Here is a 21,887-nt window from a genome sequence, read left to right on the forward strand (position 1 = left end):
TGTTTTGTCTTTAGGTGCTTTTACCTTTTTAAAAACTTGTATTATGCAGAATTTCAAATGTAAAGTAGAGAGATGAAATAAATCACTCTGTAGACATCATCCAGTACTAATAATTATCAACATCTTGTCAATCTTACTTCATCTCTCCCTGAAACACTTTCTTTTTTCCTGAAATGTTTTAAAGCAAACATCATGTCAGTTAACCAGCAAATATTTAAGTGTTTTGTGTGTGTGTGTGTGTGTAGTGTGTGTGTGTAGTGTGTGTGTGTCTGTCTCTGTCTGTTGATTTAATATGTATATATTTTATAATATAAAATTATTATTAGTATACCTTACATAATTAGTGAAAATTTCTATGTCTCTGATTGTAGTAAAAATGTCTTCAGTTGGTTTGTTTCAATCAAGATCCAAATGAGCCTGCACATTTTATTTTCTTACATTTCTGTTCAATCTCCTTTTCTAATCTATAACAATTCCTTGTCTCCTTTACCCCTTTGTAAGCTTTTTATTTTTTGAAGAAATTGAGTCATTACGCTGTAGGATTTCCCACATTCTGAATTTGGTTATTTGCACGCTTGTGGTGTTGATGAATTTGTTTCTCTATCTGGTAGTTAGATCTGGAGGCTTGCTTAGGTTCAAGTGATACCGTGTACAAAAGAATTCTTATCGATATCTTATTTTTTTGGCAAGATAGTTCATGGGTGGTGCTATTTACCCCTATTGCATTGAATCAGGAGGCATATAATGCCTGGTTGTCCCACTTTTTGTGATGTAAAGATTTATCAGTGAATTCAGGTGTTGTTAGCCTGACCTTTTTCCTAGGTTGGTTTCCCCAGAAGTAGACTTTGAGACCAGGAGGTGAGTGAAATAATTTACCTGGGATATCATCCGGGGAATCACTGTGGTGGAGTAGAGAAGTGAGAAGAGAAGGAAAAGAAACATATACGAAGTGCAGTAAGTTAGTGAGAAAGCTAGGTGAGTTCAGGACTTATTCCCATGAGAGACCCCTCGGAGACTGTATAGAACATGCCTCAGAGAGCTAGGAGGTTAAGATATTTATACAACTTTTACATGTCATTGGTTGAAGGCTACTGGAGGGAGTGGGGATACGAAGCCAAAAGGGGCTTCAAAATTTACCATTCCTTCCACATTTATTATATTGAGTTCTTTAATGAAGAACTTACTTCCCTAGCTATTTGGTTACTTTGGCTATTTTTGATTAAGTGGTAGACATTATATTTGCTAAATATTTTATAGAAATAATTTGAGGCCTTAGATGATGTTATCTTCTTCCAAAGAAGATTCATACTTGTTTGTACTAGATACACAGAGGCACTACTACTCCAGGGTTCCGTTATTCCAATGTGAGAGATTAAGATAAGTTGAAACTCTCTCACTGAAGATGCTCTCTCTTTGAAGATCTATTTTCAGTTTACCCTAACTCCTGGGATGCAGCTCCTGGCTTCTCACCCTTGGTGGGCCCTGGATACCAATCCCTGTTGCTTTAGCCCTTCAAAGCTGTCAAAATTACCACTCAGTTTCTCAGCTTCCCTCTCCAGAGTTGACAGAAGTCCCCAGTGGGAAAAGTATCTCTAATACTTTTCTGTACTAGAGATTCTGTACTCCCTGGACTGTCTTCCCAAGATCCTGGCCCTATATTGATTTTTTCATTATCTCTTGGCTTGCAAATGAAACAAAACTGTACTTTCCAGTTTTTCTAGTCTCTAGCCAGGGTAATTTTTCCAATTACCTATCAAAAGGTAAAAGGCCCAATGATTACTTTTTAAAAAAGTCTCTTTCTTACTCAGTTTTATCGTTTTGTTTACTAGTTACTTTTGGGAGACTTTTGTTTTGTTGTGTTTTATACTCTTTGATTATAAATGGACTAAATGCAATCTATTGTATTGATATTTTTGTTAAAATATTTTATTTCTGAAGAACTAATCCATATTGGAGCACAATCCATTTATAAATTTGGAAACTTCTATACTGTATTTATGTAATGAGGGGTTGTCCCCATTTAGATACATAAATTCTTACAATTTTTCCAACAGTTACTCTCATCACCTTTTTAGCACGTTACATGTAAAGTACAAGTCGTTCTTGTATGTTAATGATGGCAATCTGCTTCAAAATGTTTATTAGGCTGTTTATTCAGTAAAACATTGCTTAGTTTAAATTATTGGATAGATTTTAAAATAGGAAACTAGCATTGCCATATAAATATTTATAATTTGTGTTCCTCTAATTCACACCAGCCTTCTGTGATATTTGTCCAAATTCATAAGGCTTCTACATTGCTATTTTCTGAATGCTTTTAAATGGAATTTATGGGAGGAAGACCAAACTCATTACCATATGTTACCTTGTTGATAATCAAGAGTCTTGATTGGGTTTGTTGTATTGCAAGATGCTTTTAAATTAACTTATATAAAGAAAAAATTTAATTATGTGGAAGAAACAATTTGGTATTTAGTCAACTTATAAAATGTTGAATCATTTCTAAAGTCATGGTAATTAAAAAGATAACTAATTTAGTATAACTTTTTTATGATTATGATTCACTGCTATATTTTCATTTTTCTCTTTCTTCCTTTTCTTTCCTCTGGTCCTGCCTTCTTTCTCTTGTTTCTTCATCTCTCCTACTCTCTCCTCCTCCTCTTCCTACTTTCCCTCTTTTTTTCCTCCTCCTCCCTCTCTCCCTCCCTCCCTCCTTTTCTTCCTCCTCTTCTTCCTTCTTCCTTCTTCCCTCTTCCTCTTCCTCTTCCTCTTCCTCTTCCTCTTCCTCTTCTTCTTCTTCTTCTTCTTCTTCTTCTTCTTCTTCTTCTTCTTCGTCTCTCTGTCTTTTTATTCAGAGGCATCTTTAAGAGAAGGGAATGATGAATCCCTTGGGACTCCAAATGGGGGCCTGGAAATTCTTCCAATATTAAAGGTATTGCGAAATATTTTTAAAACTATAGTTAAAGATATGTATTTTAATTTTCAAATAATATTAAATTTGTTAATATATAATGGTTAATTATAGAAATAATTTTTAATATTTAAAATTTGAGAATTTATGGAGCATTCTTCTACCTTTTGCTTTTACTCTAGCAAAAAATCCAATCAGCTTTAAAAATAAGCTAGGTGAAGTATCTTGAAAGAATTTACAGTTATATTGCAATTGATATTTGAATGTGTTGTGATTTATAGACTTATAGAGCAGAGATATCCTATTCAGCATATGCCTGTGACAGATGAAATGAGTTATTACCTGTTTAAAATGCACTTAGAACAGTCTCTGGCACATGGCAAGTTCTCAATGAGTGTTGACTTAAGAATGAAAGGAAGTGATGGAGATAAATGGCCATCTTCTTCTAGATTATGATTTTCTTATAATATTTGAATTATTTCTGTACATCATGGATTGTGTTATATAGATATGAATGAGAGTCTAGGGAACTGCTTAATATATGAAATAAACATTCATTTATGTATGGGCAGGAACTAGAATAGCATTTTACAAACTCTGTCCTATGTGATGCTAGTATTATTCTTTAGGAAAGGATGCGATTGTCAAGTAACTGTGGGTGACTTTGGATTAAACGTGATAGGTTTCTTACTGTAAGACTTCTCAGAGGTATTAATTTACTTATGAATACTGTGGTTTTCCAAAAAGGAGATACAGAATTCCCATATGTTCTATGGGGTTTATTGAGAATAAAACCCATGTTATGCTCTATAGAATACTTACTTAGGACACGGACTGCAGTAAAGATACTTTTTTAGAGAGGAAGCCAGAGATCTATAGTGTAGTTTGCTTGATTAGTAAAAAAAAAAAAAACCTGTAATTTTAAATATTGTATTAATATTAGAGGACATTTCAAGGTACAAAAATAAAGAAAAAATGTAATTTAACTATATAGACCTAAATGTTAGCATTTAAAAATATCCTTTCCTACTCTTTCTTAAAAACATAATAGCTATCTAATGTTTTTTTCTTAACATTGTTTCATCAGTACTTTTCCTGTTGCTAAATGCTGATTATCATGATTACTATATTTTTTCTGAAAAATCGATTGGAACGCTAGAACATAAAATTTTAAAGATGACTATAATGAAGACCCATTTCTCTATATACTAGCTTAAGGAAACAAAGCATTTCTAGTACTAGTACAGTTGAAATTCATCTCCTTCACTAACCCCTCCTGATCACATTGCCACCCCCCAACTCCCTCCGCTAGGAGTAACTGCTATTGCAAATACAGTGATTTTAAATTCCAGGCATTTTAATATTGTACTGTTATTATATATGTGTGTATTCTTGGGCAGTAGAGAGAATTGTTTTTAAAATTATACGAGTAGTGTCACACTGTGTACATTCTTCTGCAGCTTGCTTTCCATCTTAGTGTTGTGTTTATGAGAGTCCCTGGGGTTGTTTTGTGTACTCATAGTGTTCATTTTCACTAGTACATCCAAGTGGCTCAAAGTCTCACATTAAGAGGATTTGAAGTCATGTGTGTTGCCTTCGAAATCCAGGCATTTAGCCACTAAGCTATGATGGTTCTTCATTGTAAAAAAGTGTCTTCAGGATATTTGTATAAAAGATATTTTTCTAATGCACAAGAAATACAAGTCCTAAGAAACTGGGTACCAATCTAATATGAATGTCCTGGAAGACTGGGGGTCCTTCTGAAATTACTTTTTCAAATGAATGTTCATGTTGTAATTGTAGGTGTCAGGGAATGCAATTTTTGAGTTCTTCACGCTATATTGTGTCTTCTAAAGAGAGCAAGAGTTAAGAAATCTGAAATTGAAAACAGAGTGTTTGACCTGCATAAGACATTGAGGAGGCATCATAACCATGTGCCAGTGGTTTTTTTCGGGCATTATTTATGATGCTTGGCAAATATGCAGCTTCCTGTTTCCCATTTTAGAAATATTGAATCATAATTTCAGGTGTGAGCCTCTTTAAAGTGCCCCAGGTAGACTTTTAGGAGACAAGAATTTGAGAGTCACTGGCTTAATGGGCTGGCACTTATTTTCTGAGGCTTCATCGGCAGGGATAGGAAACTAGTGAAAGTTTCAAAGTGCTAGGTTTTGGCTTGTGATGGAAAATTTCTGGCAACTAAAGCCACTAAATGGAATGGCAATTTTCCCATAACAAGGAAACTGGAGACCATTTATGAACAGTTGCTACTATTATTTAAATTGGAAAAATGCACACTTTCCTCGACATAATTTACTCTCTCTTGATGGGGAATTGTCAAAATGATTATACAAGTCTGTGATAACAAGAATGTAGATGGCGTCCCCTAAAATTGTGCAGTGCACAACCTTCCTTGCTGTATTGGGGCATACAGTAGATGTAGCGGAGGTGATTTACTGATGTGGCCTAATGACACAGCAGTTAGTGTTGGGAGACCTGGCATTGATTCCTGACTCTGATATTGGCAGCTTGTGTGACCTTGAATGAATAACATCATCTGTTTTAATGTTAGTGTCCTCATCTGTAAAATTATGACAATAGTGTCTATTCTACTGGTACTGTTTACGTGATACAGTTTAGATGAGATATTGGTAACATTGGGAAAAGCAGTACCTGGCACATGCTAGCTATTCAGTGTTTCTCTTATGTTTCATATAGAGCCCTGAATCTCAACCTAGGGTCTCAGATCCATGTGGAGGGGAGTGAAGTGGGGAGGAGTGATAATTTATTGTAAGGACAGTCCGGAATCCGTACACTTACCTAGCAATCTGTTAGGTGAGATTAATTATATATCTTGCATATAGACATGCAATTATTTAAAAAATATGAGGTGCTGTTTTGATTACATAAAAACATTAGCAAGTTTTACTGAATTTGTAACAGCTATTTTTCAACAAATGGGTTATAAAATTATAACCACTAATGAATATGTACCTCATAGGACTATGGAAATTAAAAAGATTAATTTATGGAAAGCAGTTAGCCCAGTACCTGGAACATGTTTTCATTAAATATTAGCTGTGATGGTGAAGATGATAATAATAAAGATGGTGGTGGTGATTGATGACAATGACAGAATGTGAGTGTGTAGGGAGTCTTTGAAATTTTTTGATATTAAAAGGTATCCTTAGAGATTTTTGTTTCTGGAAAAGCAGTAAACTAGATGATCTGAAAAACCTCTTGCTACAAAACACTTAGAAATTTTGGACAGAATCGAACAAATATGCTCAGGCACATTGCAGAGTTCACAAGAAAGTAAGGTAAATCCCAGGGGCCAAAACAGAAAGGGGAACTGAAAACCAGAGTGGTAAGTTTATGGGTAGATAGATGCTGCAGTAGGTTGGTGGGCTCAGTTACAAAGATGCTTGAAGTAACAGCTATTTGGGGACAGGAGCGGAGGCACATGAAAGATGGGGGCTTGGAACTGAGAAGCACACGTAAAGTTAGAACCTACAAATGACTACATCTGAGAAAAAGGTAGACAAGGAAAAAAATCTGCCTATTTGTGTAGGAAGGTATCTCAATGGGCCCTGAGAAGAGGAGTGGATGGAAGGAGGTCTCTCTTCCTAATGATACGTAATCTTGGGCCTGCCCTCATGTAGGTCTGTCATTTGAATTTACACTACTTGAGGTGCTGAAAAACCTCTCTAAGCCTGTGATTCTTATATCTCCATTAAAGGGGGGGGGGGAAATATATGTTATGTATCTTGACTGGATATAGGTAATCAGATTGTGTACATTCCAGGAATACAAGGATGTATTAACATTAGAAAATCTATACTGCAACATGCCATATTAGCAGATGAAAGGGAAACCATATGACCACCTCACTAGATAAAGAGATATAGTAAGGGCATTTGACCAATTCACAACTGTCTTTTTAAAAGGTAACTCTTAACAAGTTAGGAATAGAAGAGAATTTCTGTAACCCATTAAGGGTATCCCCCAGAGACCTTGAATAAGTGTTACACCTATGGTAAAGAATTAAAAGCAGTCCCTTTACACTGATGTACCAACATAAGAATATCTGTCATTCTTCTATTCAACATGTCCCTAGAGGTCTTAGAATACTGAGTGAAAAAAGAAAGCAGAAAAAAGGTGTAAGAACTGTAAAGTATCAACCTTGTATTTATTCACAGCCAGGTACAGCACACTGCATATTTTTAGTGATAGCAATCTAAATGTCCAGCAGAAGAATATGGATAAGTAAATTGTGACACATTTCTTATTGTAGCAACAATTCACTGTAGCTGTGAAAATGAATGGACCAGAGTGGGCTTGGACTAGAATCAGCATTGCATCATTGCCATCCTCTTATTTGCATGATAGGGAGAAAACCTGGAACTACCTTTCCCAGCATCTCATTTCTGGGAGGTTCTAGGTTAGTCTTCTGATGAGGAGCATTTGCATGGATTTGTAAGGCAGAAGGAAAAAGAGAGTTCTTATGCTACAGTGAAGAAGTGAATTTACTAGTCCTGATGGACAGGCTCTTGCAATTCACTTGTTTCAGTGTAATAGACCCTTGAGGTTGTTGTCAGCTGCTTCCTAGATTCTTAGATTCACAGAGGCTTTGCATGCAGGAAAAAAGTCCCAGGCAGCTTTCTTGATCTTTGCTCCCAGGCTTTCCAATGGTGACAGACACCCCTAGCTCTGTGTATTAAGTCCCCTTCTGCTTGGAATATCTAGAGTCATTCTGTGTTCCTAACCAAACCCTCACTGACACATTGAGCTACATACACCAGCATGGAAAATGTTCAACAACATATGGTTGAATGAAAAAAAAAAAAAAACTGCAGAATTTTACGAGAGAATTAAAAATATGCAAAGCAATATTGCATATTATTAAGGGACACATACACATGAAGTAAAAGTTTAAAAACGTGGGAAAGAATGGTAAAACCAAATTCAAGGATGATGACTGTCTCTAGGGGCAGAGAAGAATGTCATCATGGACAGGGGGCTTCAACTATATGCATGTATGTGTTTGCTTTATTTCCTAAAACTGTTCTGGAGGAAATGTGGAATGTTAGAAAGTTTGAGCAAAGCTGGTTGCTCTTTATGTTATTCTATATATTTGTCTCTCTGTAAGAATAATTATGTTAAAAAGGTATTTAATTTTTTAAAAAATCATGGTGTAGACCATTGGATTTGATGGCCTCTAAGTCTAAATTTCTAGCTCAGAGATTCTCAGATTAAAAAAAAAAAATTAACTTTCAAAATAAACTATGTGAAAATGACAAATGAGTAATATATTTAAAATTTGCCTATACGTTTGGTATACTCAGAATGCTGAAAACCATAAAAAAAAAGTTTTATATATATATATATATATATATATATATATATATATATATATTTGTGAAAAGTTTAATTTATATTTGAAAACATGATGAAATGTATTTATTATTTTGCCTTTATTCATAGTATTCCATATTTAATCAAAGACAATTACCCTTAGTAAGAAACAACATTGTTGACATTGGAAAGGCTATTTAAATTTATTATTTGGTTTTGAATTATTGTTGAAAGAAGTTTAGAAATGTTTCATATGATTTTCCCTTATTTTTTTTGTTTATAAAATCACTTTAGAAAAAACCCTTGGAACAGTTATATTTGGCTTATGAACTTCTTGACAAAGCAATTGATAGAATAAATTTCAATTGCATGTTAACTACTTTGCCAAATGGATCATCAGTGATTGATCATTGCCATGCCAAGGTGAGAATGGGAAACTCTAACATTAGATTTAAATTTTACTTAAGTAGGATGAGGGCTGGCTTGCAAGTAGATAAGTAAAGCATGATTTGTGGTGGCTTCCCTCTCATAAGCCAGAAATATATTCATTCCCCTCTTCCCAGAAGAAATGGAGAAGAGTGAGGAATCTTTGAATTTGTCACTGAAGATGAATTTTAAAAGCAGATTTATTTGTGTGTGAGCCAGATTGCAACAGGTTGAGAAATGAGCAGAATTTAATAGCTAAGAATAAAATGATAACTTGAGTGATAATAGGATAGAGCTGTTTCTAGTATGTTTTGGTAACTGTATTTATTTTTATATTTTTACTTCAATTCTATCAAAGTACACCCCCGATATAGATGGAGCTGCTTCTAAACCAGTTACACCAAATAGTTTCATGATGGATTTGAATCTTGAACTAATTCAAGCTCAGCACCGAATAGCTGTTTTGCTTCTTGACCAGTTGCAAGGTAGTAATCATCAAAGCAAATAATTTGTTCTAAATCAATTTTAAGACAAGATTAAGTATAGAATCAATTTAATTTGTAAATTATGTTCTTGTTGACTGGGTGTTTTCCAGATAAATTTTATTATTTTTTTCTTCCTTCTCTGATTAATATCAATTGATACCTTTCATTGTTTCTTTATACCTTGCATAACAAATAAATTAGTAAACTTCTAAAAAATTGTTTGTTTGAGCTATAATAAATTATTGGAATTTTGTTAACTCAAATAAATATTTATTGAGTGCCTACCAAGATCCAGGAACCATATTAGGCTTGGTACAAATAAGGTACCACGTCTACTTTTGAGCTTCTAGATAAGCCAACTATAACAATTGAGGTTACTAAATGTAATAGAAATGGGCTCAGAGTTTTAGTTGTGGGCACACAAAAGATGAGTATCTGTATTAGTCAACAAAATCAGGTATCACTATCTGGAAGAGGTGATAACTGACCAGAAAGCTGGTAAATATTATATTTATGAAGAAGATGGAAAGGAGGCCATTATTTTGGATAGAGAGAATAACCTTTAGCAAGGTGGAAGCAAACGTATGGTGAAATTAGGAGCTACTGAAATTCTTTTACGGCTGGAGTAAAGAGTGTATGTGGGGGAATGACACAGAGAAGACTGCAGAGAAGACTGCAGGTAGATCTGGAAGGCTAAAAGGTTTATATTTTTTCCTGTGAGCTAATGAAAAACGGAAAAAGACATCTCTGACAGCAGTCTCAGAGGACAGATGAGTTGGATCTAAGTTGTTCTTGCCTTATTATTAGGTAAAGAGGTCAAAACATTTTAACAAAAGGTGCTAGTAGGAATACAAATAACATGTTTACTTGAGTCTCAAGATTTAATATCATTAGGTCTAAAAACTACTCTGTTTGAGGTTAAATTTTGATAAAGCCAAATTACTCTTGACATGAGTATATAGCCAATATTCATAGTATAACTAGCAATTTTCCATTTTAAGCTACTGAGTAATTACAGAATAGAACTAAGTGTTCTGATCCAATATGACCTCTGATCTCCGTCTAAAGCATTCAGATGTCATACCATATATACAGCTAGATAGATTTACTCAGATGGCTGATTGATTAATTAATTTCTGAGTGTACACTTTCCCCCCAGCTTTATTAAGATATAATTGATATACAACATGTGTAAGTTTAAGGTATACAATGTGTTGATTTGATACATTCATTTATTGCAAAATGATGACCACCATAGAGTTAGCTAAAACCTCCATCACGTCACATAATTACCTTTTTTTATGTTGAGAAAATTTAGATCTCTTTCAGCAACTTTCAAGTGTATAAAACAGTGTTGTTAACTATAGTCACCATACCGTACGTTAGATCCCCAGAACTCACTCATCTTACAACTGGAAGTTTGCACCCTTTGACCAACATCTCCCCATTTCCTCTGCACTCCCAGTTCCTGGTAAAACTACCACTGTACAGTTTCTGAGTTCAGCTTTTTAAAATTCCACATACAAGTGATACCGTACAGTATTTGTCTCTCTCTCTCTGTGACTTATTTCACTTAGCATAATGCCCTCAAGTTTCATCCATGTTATTGCAAATGGCAAGATTTCCTTCTTTCTCATGGCTAAATAATATTCCTTTGTGTATATACTACATCTTCCTTATCCATTTTTTATTGGCAGACACTTAGGTTGTTTCATATCTTGGCTATTGTGAATACTGTTGCAATGAACATAGGAGTACAGATATCTCTTCAAGATTTTGCTTTCATTTCCATTGGTGACATACCCAAAAGTGGGATTGCTGGATCATATGACAATTCTATTTTTTAGTTTTTTAAGGAACTTCTATACTTTTTCCATAGAACCAATTTACACTCTCAACAGTGCACAAGGGTTCCCTTTTCTCCACATCCTCACCAACACTTATCTCTTGTCTTTTTGATATCTACTGTAACAAGTATCAGATGATATCTCATTGTGGTTTTGATTAGCATTTCCCTGATGATTAGTGATACTGAGTCCCTTTTCACGTGTCTGTTGACCATCTGTATATCTCTGGAAACATGTCTATTCAGTTCCTCTGCCCATTTTTAAATTTGGATTTTTTTTTTTTTTTTTACTATTGAGTTGTATGAGTATGTTATGTATTGGATATTAACTCCTTATCCAATGCATGATTTGCAAATATTTTCTCCTGTTCTATAGGTTCCCTTTTAATTTTGTTGATTGTTTCTTTTGCTATAAAGAAGCTTTTTAGTTTGACATAGTCCCACTTATTAATTTTTTCTTTTTTGCTTATGCTTTTGCTGTCAGATAACAAAACAAAACAAACAAAACAAAAAACAAAACAATAACAACAACAACAAACCAAATCAAAACACATGCACACAACTGTTGCCAAGAGCAATGTCAAGGAGTTTTTCTCCCTATGTTTTCTCCTAGGAGTTTTACGGTTTCAGTTCTTATGTTTAAGTCTTTAATCCATTTGCGTTAGTTTTTGTGAGTGGTGTGAGATGGGGTCCAATTTCATTCTTTTGAATATGGATATCCAGTTTTCCCAACATCATTTTTTGACTGTCTTTTCCCCATCAAGTAGTCTTGGCACCATTGTCAAATATTAATTGAATGTATGTGCATGGGTCTATTTCTGGTTTCTTGATTCTGTTCCATTGTTCTCTGTGTCTATTTTCTTGCCATTGTCATACTGTTTTGATTACTATAGCTTTGTAGTATAGTTTAAAGTAGGCAGTGTGATGCCTCCAACATTGTTCTCCTTTCTCAGGTACTTTTGTCTATAAATGGATGTTGAATTTTGTTGTTTTAGCAGGAGGTAAGGGACAAAAACGAGGGACATCTTATGCTGCCATGATGCTGACATCACTCACATGTCATATTCTCCTTTAATCTAGAATAATTCCTGTAACTTTTTTTTTTCTTTTATGATATATTTTTGAAGATATGTTTCTTGAACATCCCACAATCTAAGTTTTCCTGACAGTTTCCTCATGGTTATGTAGGTGGTGTTTTGTACATTCAATTGTATCTTATTAGGCAGCACATGTTATCCATTTGTCCTATCATTGGTGAGGTAAAGTAAAATGCTATTATTTTGTTAAGGTGGTATCTGCCTAAAAGTATCTTTTCCTCTATATAGTGAAAAAAAAATAATTGGTACTATCAGATGATGCTTTGAAATGGAATGAATGTCTTATTCCCCAACAGATTTTCTCACCCAATGGTTTTGGCATCTAATGGCGATCCTTCTGGAATGAATTATTGCAATGACTGTACACGGTGATTTTCTGATTGAACTATTTCTGCTACATTTATTTGGTGATACCCTTTTGTAAAAAAGAACTGTCCCTACTTTTCCCCTTTTAATTTTTAAGTTATACTGTGGACTTTTTTTTTTAAATTAAATCTTTTAAAATTAGTTGCTATCATTGTTCTTTCTGATGCTCAAAGTCACACGTTTTGCCAATGGGAGGCCTCAAACTGGATCCTGTGTTTTTTTGATATGTCCCCATTATTCTCTGAGCAATTTGTTGCTTTCTGCACAACAAAATGTTCTAGACCTACCTATGCTTTATCTACCCCGGACCTAGAATCAATCATTTTTCTAAGGACCCCTGGTTCCTTTTGGTAGGAAATAATATTTAGAAACTAAAGTCTTTGAGCTAGGAGTGCTCATTGTTGTTGGAATGTCAACTAGCTTCTTTTTGTCAATAGAGAGAATAATATATACTTATTTACATGGTAAGTTCTTTCTGATATTGCCAATTCAAGTCCAACACTTCGAGAATCCAAAGTTCTGCATTTCCTTTTTTATTTCCCGTCTCTCATGTTGAGAACTCTGGCTCCCAACAATAAGAATGTAATGTCATTTGCTTTGTCCCACCATATTAACAAAACACTTTCAAAATTATTATACCAATACCGCAAACCTAATAAGTAACAGCAAACCTAACAAGTAAATTCAAGATTTCTTTCTGGTTCATTTTGTCTTTCGAATATATCACATATCAGAGACTATGTTCGAATTTGCTTGAATTAAATCTTTCTTTTTTTCGTATGGTTATGTCACCAATTTGATATACACTTAACCACTTGTTTGTATTTGCATTTTTGTTTACGTAACAAAATTTACATTTCCTTTTTTATACTTTTATCCTTTTACAGATTTTATCCTTTTACATTTTATTTTAAACATTTACGTTGTTCCAAAAACTGTTTCTTAAAAAAACCTTCTTGGTGGAGGGAAGCAAATAATAATTAAAATATCTCTGTGTCATATTTATACACTGAAAAAACTTGATAAAGTTTTTTCAGTGTATAAATGAGGTCACTTAGAAGAATGACCTTGAACATTCTTTAGTTTAAAAGGATTTAGATCAGAAATGTATTTAAAAATGTGAATGGCATTTATGTGTCAGGTTTTCTTTAAGAAAACTAGCTCATGATTCTCACTTAGTGGCGGTATTATCTTCTTTGGAGAAATAAGGTTTATTTACTCAGTTACTAACTGGTTTGTTCTCTGTCATCTGTAGATTTTTGAAAGCCAAATGATTCTCACAGTTTTTATCAGAGACCACTTAAAGATATTGATGGTAGACTTGAGCTTAAATTTAAATGGAATATTCGGTTATCATTTCTTTGCATTATCTTTGGGTCTTTTGGATTTTTTCTCCATTTTATTGAACTACCACCCTAGCACAGATAATCAATTTGTTTTTCCTGTCTTTCTTCACTCTTGTTTGCTGCTGCCAGACTATTATTGCCTAAATACTGCTTTCATCATTCTTATTCAAGAACTTCACAATGGTTGCCTGTCGATGACAGTGGCATTAAATATGACTTATCTTTATTGGGCATTCACGGTTTTCTTACAATCTCATCCTTCTTATCTCCAATAATTATAGTCATGAGAACTATCACTTACATAGCATTTGCAATACCCTAGGTACTGAGAGAGTGATACATTATATTCTGCTTTGTGTTGCTATCTCCATACAGATACATTCCCTTATCCTTCATTATTAAAGAAACCTTATATCCTTTAATGGTATCTGTTGGCATCTTTTCATCAATCACCATCCTGTCATGACTGACATGCATTAGCACAAATAATTAAACTTCAATAAAAGGAGCTTATTGAAAAGTTACTATAGGAACCCTCACGTACTTCCAAGGACAGAAACAAAATATTGCCAGGTTTCCTGAGGACTGGACCTGAAAAAAAAAAAAAAATCAGTGCAACATTCTCCATCTTTCTGGGTCAGCATACATACCTTTAATCCTTTTCTCCCTTATTAACTTCTTCTCTTTCCTGGCCCACCATGACGGTCAGTTCCAGTTGTACACCGGGGTGTGTCTCACTGCCCACAATCAACTGGCGATAATTTATATGTTAGTTGAAAATCTTGAGAGAGGCTCTCATTTCATTAGCCACAGCTAGAGGAGAGCAGAGGTCTTCACGTGGTACCCAGAGCTCTTGCAGGGGTCATGGATGAAGCAGTGTTGAAATATTTATGAAAAGGGAAAGTGGACAAAAGTAGGTTGGATTCTATTTATCAATCTTCAAGATTTTACTTAAGATAAAATAGAAAACATATTTTTATAATTTGAAAATTCATATTCCTCAGGTAAACTGTGGCAAATACAAGAAGATTAAACAATAAAACCACATTATAGTAGATTAATTTGAATTTTTACCTATTAATGAAAAAAGATAACATGACAGAGGAAGCAATAATTTTACAAATAGTTACTCTTTAATGTTTAGAAAATATTTCCTTTCTTGGACAAAACCTAATTGTAATGGCAATCTCCATCTTCTTTTTCAGTTTTGCAGACTCCAACTGTTAGCAAAAATATATCTACCAAAATTCCAGAAAAGCTAAAACAATCTGGAAGCATTGATTGTTTTACAGGTAATTAAAATTGGGATAGCCTGTCTTTCCAAAAAATTTTAAAGCTAGTTTGTGTTACCCTTTTGGTAAATGTTTCTTTACTTTTTCAGAGTTAAGTGTAATGAATAAAATAAGGAAGAACAAGCTATCCAAAGCGATTTACTTGATGCAGAAAGCTCTTGTAATATTTGAGAAAGATTCAACCTCTACATCTTCACATAACTTTTTGATGGTAACTATATATCATTCCTTCTTTTCGTCTTGACATACAACCTCTGTTAAAGTGAATGATTTATTTTCCTTTGCTAATAATAATGTGTTGCCCTTAACATTAGATTATGAAGCTCAGGTTCACCATATCTGCTCTTCTGAGAAGTGGAACAGCCCTGAGCCAGGGAACTAATCTATATCTCCAGTCCTCAACTCTCCTGAAATGACAGATTCTCTCTTTGTAGGGGAAACTTAACATGGAAAATGAAAGAAAATCAGGAGGATAAATAAGGGAAATTATAGAATTTCAGTTATACTGTGCCAGCATAATGCAATCCTTATTATGGAATTAAAATACTTAAAATCCATTGGCTAAGGTACCTTCTCCCAGATGGACATTGCTAATTTATAGACTAATCATCTTGTTGTTGTCTCATTCTGGTCTGGAAATTGTTCTGTCTTCTTGCTGATTCATTATATGTCATTTTAGAGTTTAAATTCCTGAGGGCAATAACATTTCAAGTTGTGGAATCTTTTTTATTTTTTTGCCCGATGTATCACCCATGAAAGATGGATTGTATTGGCTGAGTAAAGGGCACATTGATGAAGTAGAGAATAATGCTACAAGTAGCCTGGCTGATAGGGAAAGAAAAAAGCAGGTCAAAGCTAAAACAGAGTTAAGGAGCATTTAAGAGAGAAAATTTAGCATATTCATATGCTAAGAATGAAAGCTAGAAAAAAAGAGAGAAATTGAAGATACAAGTGAGTGGTTAATACATAAAGTGGAGTCCTATAGAAGAGGGAAGGGGATGAGATGGAAAGCACAGATAAAGGGATTCATCTTCAGTGGAAGGTTGGCTGCAGAACAGATACCTCATCCTCCAATGTAGAAGGGAAGGAGGAATCAACAAATACAGACTTAATGAAGTCTGTTGGTGTGGATGCAGTGAGTTGAATTGATGCTCTCTTACCTCAGTCATTTGAGAACGTAAAAGGCGAAGATATCTGCCAAGAATAGAGAGTGAGGGTGGATAGTTAGGCTGAGGAGAGAGATGATGATTACAGAGTGGAGAGGAATGGATGAAGGAGGTAAGTCCAAGGTAAAGGGCTGACCAGCATGATACAATTCTAGCTGAGGTTGAAGACCATGAGTTTTTAGGGGGCCTCATCTGCATGGTGGCATGACATTATCCTGGTGTGGTATTTTCATTAACTGTGACAACAGGATATTTGTGACAGCAGGATTTTGTACAGGGTTGGATTTAAAAAAAGAAAAAAAAAAGAAAGTGTAGGTTTAAAGTTTGCACTAAAAATTGATGCAGATTGAGAGGGAAAGGAAGTAACACCATCAAGACATTTAATAACCTGGTGGCTATGGAGATATAAAGAGACGACATCTCTATGAGGTGTCAGGGACTGAAAATCACAATCTGAGAAAGCTAAAGGGACAGGTTTTTGAGGTCAGAAAGTAAGAAGTTAAGATTCCTGATATGGAGCACTTCCTGGTCATCTACTCACCATTGTATCCACCCAACAAATATTTTTGAGTGCCTATGATCCACTCAGGAAATTTGCATTGAAAGCTGACTATATGCCTGGTATTATGCTGAGTATAGGGACAAAAATAAACAAAAATCCTTTGTTTATTCAAAAAATATTGATAGATTGCCTTCTTTTTGTGGTACCTGACTTCAAGATAAACCCAGTCTATGGGAACTGTAGGTAGGTAAGTAGGTAGGTAATTATGGGTCAGTGTTGTAGATGCTTTAATTGCAAGAGTGCCAGGGGAATTTATCAGGGGAGTACCTAACCCGATAGTGGGGAATATTTAAAGAAACATCTAGGACAGGTGACATGAAATTAAATACTGAAAGGTAAGCAGGAGTATCCAGAGAAAGAGGAGGACCAAAAGTGGAAAAGATATTCTAGACAGAGACAACAACACATGCAAAGGTACTGAGGCTAGAAAGCTAGGTCATAGAGTACTAGTCCAATAGATCATTCAGTGTGCGAGGGGGTGACGGGAGAAGATAGTAAGAGGTGAGACCAAAGAGAAAAGAGAGTCTAGTTCATAAGAACTCTAAGGATTTTGGATGGACAGGTGCTATCGATGTTCAAGGTGGGAAAGTCTGTTCTGGCAGTATTAGGGAAGATCCTCATTAAATTTCAATTTCCAGCATTTGAATGAAGAAGTTTGATGGTGATGTTGGACAGTCTCAAGGCCAAGTGGAGTCTGATCTTTGTTGGAAGACATCTGACCTTTGTTGGAAGATATTTTTTCAGCAGATGCTCCTGTGGCCACTCGCTACTGTCTAGTGCTTGGGGGACACAGACACTCAGTCCTATTTCTATGGCGCATGAAGCTTATCTTTCTTTTAGAACTGTTTCTCTCAGGACTAATCTTGTGGCCTCTCAGCCTGCAGAGAGTAAAACCTCTGGGGTTTTCTCTTTTGTTTTATTATGACTCAATCTTATTTTTATACTGTCACCATATACTTATTCCAATTAAGTCTCCATCTTCCTACCACTGAGCCTGGGGAACATACTGGAGATGGAGGAAGTGTGAAGTTTTCATGTTCTCCTTGTACATCTTTTCCTTCTATTTCTTAAGTGAAACTATTTTAACCTAAGAAAAATTATAAAAGTAATGTCCTCTGAGGATAAACTCATGGGGTGGTTTCAAGACCCTACTTTTTATGAGGGGAACGCCTTAAGAATTTTCACCAACTAGCAGATGGTGAATATTTGTTTAGAAGTCCTGAAATTTTCTACAGCCACCTCCGCTCCTCAGTGGTAGTTTTTTATCCAAGCGTTAAGGCTTAATGATCAGTCCTCAGGGTACTCTTGTAAACAACGATATTATGGCTCAAATAATTGCCAAACTTTCTTTCCTTAAAGAAGACAAATTTCTTTCCCTTGGCAATCATTTTGTACTGGGGCATATTATGGAATGTTTTACATTATCACAATCTTGTAATAAAATTATCCCCAAATGGGTAACTGATATGTCACCTGATACCATAAAAATGTTTGAAAAGCCTGGGTCTTTTTAGAACTCTTAAATAATTCATAGCCTGTTTTTGTTTTTCAAAAGTTTCCTGACATTATGGAGCTGGATAATCTCATCAGGTGTCTGTTTCATTACAAATCAATTAAAGGTGGACCAACTTGTTGCCATGAATGAGGGACAAACTTTTCATAACAAATTGTTAGCTTTCCAAACGAGATGACTGGCTTTATTCTTGATTATGGTGATTTATTTTTCCTGTTTTCCTGTCTTGGTTAGTTGAATTCTGGACATCCATGTTGGCTTTGTACACATTGGACCTCAGATTTATTTTAATGCATCGCACCTAGAACCATCTAAGATGTCCATGGTCTCCTACTTCTGACCAAAGAGAGCAATAACCATGTGGCTTACAATCATTGATTGCTCTTAGTAAACTTGAGCCCCCCAGGCCGCCGAACATTCAGCATCACTGCAGGTGGGATTTCTCACTGGGAAGGGGCAGGACTAATCCTACATCCACATGCTAAGTGTTACCAGGCAGGGTTGTAGACTGTTGTTTTTGTTCAGCAGCCATTCCCCCTTCCAAACATCACCATTTGACGAATCTCTTCTTCCCCAGTAGATGCACTGAGGTGGGACTTTTCAGAGACTTTCTTTTCTGCTGGCTGTGAGGAGGACTAGTGAAGCCCACGGGGCCAATGGGTTGCTCCCTTTTTGGAATCTGAATCTTGAGCAGAGGGATAACAAGACTAAAAGTAGTTGGCGTGTATTCATCCTAATGCCTGTATCCTGATCAGACCATGACAGTTGTGTTCTGTGGATGCTGGACTTGCTTTGGTCCAAGTCTAGTTTTCCTGTTGCTTCTGTTGCAAAGAACCCCAACGGATGCATCTAGTTTTCTCCTAATATTATTTGTTAGAACCTAAACAAAACTTACTGTTTTTTTTTGAAACCAGAACTAATGAAGAAGCCCAGGCCACTAGAAGTTCTAATTCCTGCCTTTAATATTTCCTGCATTCATATCTTGCTGTCCCCTAAACACCACTGTAATATTAACTATTTTAGTAATAATTGGATTACTGAGTGTAATTATTTTTCCTGTTTTATAACATTTTAGTCAAATCAATTCTATTTACTGTTTTGGGGAACAATATATGTGAACAATTTTTATTTTTCCAGAGATCTTCTCAGCTCTTATTTTTATTATTATTTTTTTAATTAAATTGGGTAACAGAGTGTTTTCCCAGGACCCATCAGCTCCAGGTCAAGTTGTTGTCCTTTAATCTAGTTGTGGAGGGTGCAACTCAGCTCCAAGTCCAGTCACCGTTTTCAATCTTAGTTGCAGGGGTGCAGCCCACCATGCCATGTGGGAATTGAACTGGCAACCTTGTTAAGAGCTCACGCTATAACCAACTGAGCTAACCAGCCGCCCCTTCTCAGCTCTTTTTAATTGCTCCATGCTGAAGTCTTCCTCATAAAGAGCAAACCCTTCTGATTCTGACCCCTTCCATGAGGTCATGTTTGGACCTCCAGGCGTCAAATTACTGAGAGAAGATTTAATCATTTCAGTTTTTTTTTTTCCCCTCAGGTTGCCTTTCCATGCTTCTTTTAACTTGTCTTTGTATTAAGACAATATAGCATAGTGCTTAGGAGTATAAGAGTCTTGGATTAGAGTTTTGGTTCTGCCTCTGACTAGCTGTACAACCTAAATCATGTTACTTATGCTCTCTTAAATTTTCATTTCTTCATCTGTAAAATGGGAGTTCTTATGAAAACTAAATGAAATGATGCATAAAAATTGCAAAGTGTTTGGCACAGAGTAAGCAGTCAATGAATGTTAACCATTAATATTATTATTAGTACTATTTTATTTTCCACCTTAAGCACTCTGGAACATTCTGTTTTGTCATATCAGAACTATTTTTTGGTGCATAAGGTATATTTTTCTCTATGAAACTACACATTTCTTCTGTCTTAGCTCCTATATTGATCTTATAAATTGTATATTTATTCTCAGCAACATTCCTTCCCAGGGTTCTTTGATATGACTAAATCTACTTTTCATCTCCTTTTGAAATGTGCATAATAGTGTTGAGAACCCAGAATTTAACCCCGGGAGATCTAGTGGTAACTATGGCACTTTATCATTGCAGACAAGTAGTAAATATGGCACTTCACCATTGACGTTTTATGGTAGTTGTTTTCGTATGTCTTAATCATGCCCTTTAAGGTTTCATTATAGCTTTCCATAAGTGTTTTGCTGCACTGTGGGTTTTAAGCCATCAGCATCATATGTATTTAACGTCAATCTGGCCTCATAAGCCTTGAGTAACTTCTGAAAAGAGGCAGGTCTCAAGTTCTGTAATGGAAACTATAAACAGAGAGATTTACATTCAGACAATAGTATTTTGGGCTTCAGTACTATTGTTTTGGGGCACATTGCAGCACAAACCACCACTGAAAAAACACTCAGAGCTTAAGTTCCCGTGGGAATTGGTGTTGGCGCCTCTCTCCATTGAGATTCCATGGCTGACTCTTTCCCTGTGATAGGTAAAGGCTCTTTCCTTCTTTCAAGGTTAATGAGCCCTTCTGATTCACCAGGCATGATGCTAGCAGGGGAAGAAGTGAGCAGATAGTCATTGCCGTTATCTGATAAGTCATGGAAAATCCTGTTCTTCCTGACCTCTGCTTAGGGAATGGTCGTCTAGATTTTGTAGTCACAATACTGTGGTGTTTTAGAGTGTTGCTGTTATAGGCAATATTCATGTCCACTTTGATAGCACTTTCTCTTTCACAACTGAGCAGAGCCAGTGTCATGGGAATTTTTCTTTCTTGTTTTTTTTTGAGATTTCTTTTCTGATGCTATTTCCTCCTTTCTATCTCAGAAACCCCCTTAAAAAAACCCCTAGTCACTTTCTTATAAATGGAATCTTAGCAGCCCACTGATTTGGCTCACTAAATTAGGATTTTAACTTCTAACGAGCATTAAGGTTTACCTTGATTTCTATTATAGAATTTACCTAAATCAAGAACTTTGTTTTAGACTTTTCTTCTGTTTCCTTTCGCTTAGAACTGATACCTTTATTAACCAATTTCAAATCAGGCCTGGGATTTAAATGAGGGTGTATAAAGGTAAAATTAATTAAGACCCAGTCAGAACATTTTAAACATGCTTTCTTAAAATGCATTATAGTAGAGATCATCCTCCTGTCATAATTTCATATGTCTTTCATTCAAAACACCTAAAGAGATAAATAAAACACTGTCCTTGCCACCAAGACACTCATTATTTAGAGAGTGTGGAAAGTCATGTACATAGATACCATATTACATAATATTTGCTAACATAAAGATTGTATGAAATGAAGGGAACACGTACCTGAAATGAAGGGAACGCATGGGACTTAACTTGGAAGAAGTCAGAGGAAGTGATGTTTGAGTGGGTCTTGAAGTACAGAAAAGGATGTAAGACCCTCCAGGAAGAGGAATTGCATGGGCAAAGAGGCACAAAAGAATATAGCATGGGCCGGCCGGGTGGCTCAGGTGGTTGGAGCTCCATGCTCCTAA

The 21,887-nt window shown here is 35.4% G+C and overlaps 1 protein-coding gene across 2 annotated transcripts in view; it reads left to right on the top strand.

The window, feature by feature from the left end:
- The window catches only part of CFAP54 (cilia and flagella associated protein 54), a 252,306-nt gene that overhangs the window by 45,125 nt on the left and 185,294 nt on the right, over positions 1-21,887 (top strand). For both annotated transcript variants that reach the window (XM_019732067.2, XM_019732066.2), the window contains exons 15-19: positions 2,856-2,932; positions 8,558-8,686; positions 9,048-9,174; positions 15,035-15,121; positions 15,211-15,332. In XM_019732067.2, coding sequence (XP_019587626.2) covers positions 2,856-2,932; positions 8,558-8,686; positions 9,048-9,174; positions 15,035-15,121; positions 15,211-15,332 — 542 coding nt within the window. The remainder of the gene's footprint in view (positions 1-2,855; positions 2,933-8,557; positions 8,687-9,047; positions 9,175-15,034; positions 15,122-15,210; positions 15,333-21,887) is intronic.

The sequence above is a fragment of the Rhinolophus sinicus genome, linkage group LG02 (assembly GCF_036562045.2).
Source record: "Rhinolophus sinicus isolate RSC01 linkage group LG02, ASM3656204v1, whole genome shotgun sequence".
Classification (NCBI taxonomy): domain Eukaryota; kingdom Metazoa; phylum Chordata; class Mammalia; order Chiroptera; family Rhinolophidae; genus Rhinolophus; species Rhinolophus sinicus.